This window comes from Mauremys mutica, chromosome 1 (genome assembly GCF_020497125.1).
Source record: "Mauremys mutica isolate MM-2020 ecotype Southern chromosome 1, ASM2049712v1, whole genome shotgun sequence".
NCBI classification, from domain to species: domain Eukaryota; kingdom Metazoa; phylum Chordata; order Testudines; family Geoemydidae; genus Mauremys; species Mauremys mutica.
This window is the reverse complement of record NC_059072.1, coordinates 363,529,553-363,532,792: the sequence shown is the minus strand read 5'-3', so window position 1 is coordinate 363,532,792 and position 3,240 is coordinate 363,529,553. Positions and strand designations below refer to the sequence as shown.

The 3,240-nt window shown below is 47.0% G+C and overlaps 1 protein-coding gene across 1 annotated transcript; it reads left to right on the top strand.

Moving 5' to 3' along the window:
* Nucleotides 1-1,845: 1,845 nt before the first annotated feature.
* On the top strand, nt 1,846-2,793 carry LOC123375367 (olfactory receptor 52R1-like). The gene has a single exon (XM_045026166.1). The coding sequence runs from the start codon at nt 1,846-1,848 to the stop codon at nt 2,791-2,793; it is 948 nt and encodes a 315-aa protein (XP_044882101.1).
* The last annotated feature ends 447 nt before the right edge of the window (nt 2,794-3,240 follow it).

Genomic DNA, 3,240 nt, shown 5'->3' with positions numbered 1-3,240 from the left:
GACTGCTGCCATGTCCCTGTCAGTCTCCTCTTTCCCAAACTAAACATACAGAGTTCCTTCAGCCTTTGCTCATATGGCTTGAATTCTCTCTCTTTCATCATTTTTCTTGCTTGCCTCTGGTCATTTCCAGTTTCTCTATGTCCTTTCTATACATTGGTGACCATAATTAGACACAGTACCCCAGCTTGACTTGCCTGCTATGGCCTTTGCTAATGCATGCCAAAAAGTTCATTTTCTTTTTTTGGCAAGAGCGCCAAAAAATCCACACGACCCCTGAGAGATGTAAGCTATATCAACCTAATCCCCTCTATGGTTTGCATGGGGTTAACCAGAAGAAATTTTTCTATCCACCTCTTGGGGCGGTGCGATTACCTACACCAACGCGAGAACCCATCCCAAGGGTGCAAATAGTGTCTACACTGAAGCGCTACTGCAGCTCCAACTGAAGCATTTTTAAGTGTAGACCAAAGTCCTCAAATCAGATATTCCCAAGAAAAAAAAAAACATCCAGTCTGAATCTACAGACATGCAGAGCTGGAGAATCCACCACTTTCTTTTGCAGTTTGTTCCAAACATAAAACACCCTCAGGATAAACATTTGGCCCTCTACTTTGAGCTGGTATTTGTCTGGCTTCATCTTCCAAGCCATTGGGTGTTGCTTACTGCCTTTCTCTGCTAGATTACAGAGCCACTTATTTGTGTGTGTGTGTGTGTGTGTTGCTTTTTCCCACCTAACTCCTGCCTTCATTATTACACCTGAATAGAAGTTTTAGCCAAACTCATGTACACTCTTGACTGAGGAACTGTGGTTTCTGAATTATGTGATAAACTCTTCGTAAAGAACACCCAATTCTCATTCACTTTTTCTCTCAAAATTTTTCCTCCCAATCAGTTTTGTTGATAGTTTGCTTCACCTTAGGAGAATTAGCCCTTTTGAAACACAAAATGTCCATAGATATTACTGGTTGGGAACTGTTATCTCTTTGTCCACTTGAATGTAATCCGTCCCCATTCTTTATTTTCCTCTCCTCTATCATAAGCCCCCTTCTTTGTCTCTTCTCTAAACTAAACAGTCCCAGACTTTTCAGTCCACATATGGCAGCCTCCACAATTCTAATAGCTTGTCACAGAAATCCCATTTCTATCTGCTATATCCTTTATAGAGACTTGGTGTACAAAACTGAGCGCATGTCCGGAGTAAGGTATTCTCCATCCCGTTCCTTAGGCCTCCAATCATTGTCTTTGTTTTGGACACTGCTGTGAATGAGCAGTTGTTTAAGTTGTGCTGCTATCAATGACGCCCAGGTCTTTCTCATGATGTGTCTTTTAGTTGAGATTTTTCTCTCTGGTACATGTTGTGTCAAAACTTTTTTTTTCCACTCTCAGATTTTGAGCAACTAGGTGAATGGGGAACTGCCTTGAGCATGGACTCTCTAGCATGGGTTTTGTTGCACTAAGGAACAATGATGGATAACCAGTATTCACACTCTTGTTTCCTGTTGGTGCCTATTAAGGTTTCCCACATCAAATGTATAGGAATTATTAAGGCAGGGGGCACCATAAAATATGGAATTGGGATTAGTAGAATCATGTGTTCACAATTAATTTACCTGAATAATGAAAATGTGATTTTTCAGTGTGTGAAGGGCAACCAATCTGCTTCACCCATTAGAAAAGCCTCCAATGCTACATTTAATGTCTCAAATTAATATTTTCTCTCCATACAGGAATATTTACTGCAACCTTCACCCTAGATCCTGGGCACATACAGGAAGTCAGGGGAACGTACGGTACATGAAGGAGACACTGTTCTGTCTCAGAGTTGGACGCCTTCTCCCCTACTCCATGTCAGATTCCAACACAACTGACTTCACCAACCCCTCCACCTTCATCCTGCTGGGCATACCTGGCCTGGAGGCAGCCCATGTCTGGATCTCCATCCCCTTCTGCACCATGTACACCATAGCCATCTTGGGGAACTTCACCATCCTGTTCGTCGTGAAGATGGAGCAGAGCCTCCATGAGCCCATGTACTATTTCCTCTGCATGCTGGCCGTCACCGACCTGGTCCTGACTACATCTACCCTGCCGAAAACACTGAGCATCTTCTGGTTCAATTCCAGGGAGATCCATTTCAGTGCCTGCCTCACCCAGATGTACTTCATTCACTGCTTCTTAGAGATCGAGTCTGGGATCCTAGTGGCCATGGCTCTGGATCGCTACGTGGCCATCTGCCATCCTCTGAGATATTCCACCATCCTGACAAACCCTGTTGTAGCCAAGATCGGCCTGGCCGTGCTGCTGCGTGGATGTGCGGTCATATTGCCCATTCCCATCCTGGCGAGGCAGTGGCCATATTGCAGAACCAACATCATCCCCCAACCATACTGCGGACACATCGCCGTGGTGAATCTGGCCTGCGCCGACACCCGGGTCAGTAGTTACTATGGCCTCTTCGTACTATTCTGTGTCAGGGGTCTGGATGTGATTTTTATCACCGTGACATATACCCAAATCCTCAGGGCCATCTTCAGCCTCCCCACAAAGGACGCCCGGCTCAAGGTTTTTGGGACCTGCAGCTCCCACCTCTTTGTCATTTTAGCCTTTTATATACCAAGTCTCTTCTCCTCCCTCACATACCGGTTTGGCAAGAATGTGCCTGGGCATTTCCACATTCTCATTGCCAGCGTGTACCTCTTGATGCCCCCTGTGCTAAATCCCATCATCTACGGGGTGAGGACCAAAGAGATCAGGTGCAGGCTGCTCCGGCTCTTCACTCATAAAGGTACCTAAACTTTTCTCCTGGTGCTCTGGCTCTCAGACCGAGCTCTGTGCCTGTTGACCTGGTGCCCCACTTCCCTGAATCACTGACTGGACAGTCACAGTGACATTAATCCCTTTCCTGGCCTTACTGTGCTGTGTCAGCCTGACAAACTGAGGAATCGGCCTGTGTACAACTCACTGACTTACAGGATTGGCACCATTCTAATTGCTGGTAACTGGACCACTGAGGCCATGTGTCCTTCCCTGCCTATTCCCCAAGCTCCTGCCCCTGGCCCCACCTCTTTCCACAAGGCCCCTCCCCCTGTCCCAAGTATTCCCACAAGGCCCCGCTCCATGCTCCACCTCTTCCCCCACGGCCCCACCTCTGTTCTGCCCCTTTCCCCAGAGTCACAGCCCTGTTGCTCTCTCCTTTCCTCCCCAACCCCATCAACTTTCTGGATCATCTCGACCTCCCTC

What these genes read in the sequence shown, in the direction of transcription:
- LOC123375367 (XM_045026166.1), top strand. Translation starts at nt 1,846, where the DNA reads ATGTCAGATTCCAACACAACTGACTTCACCAACCCCTCCACCTTCATC.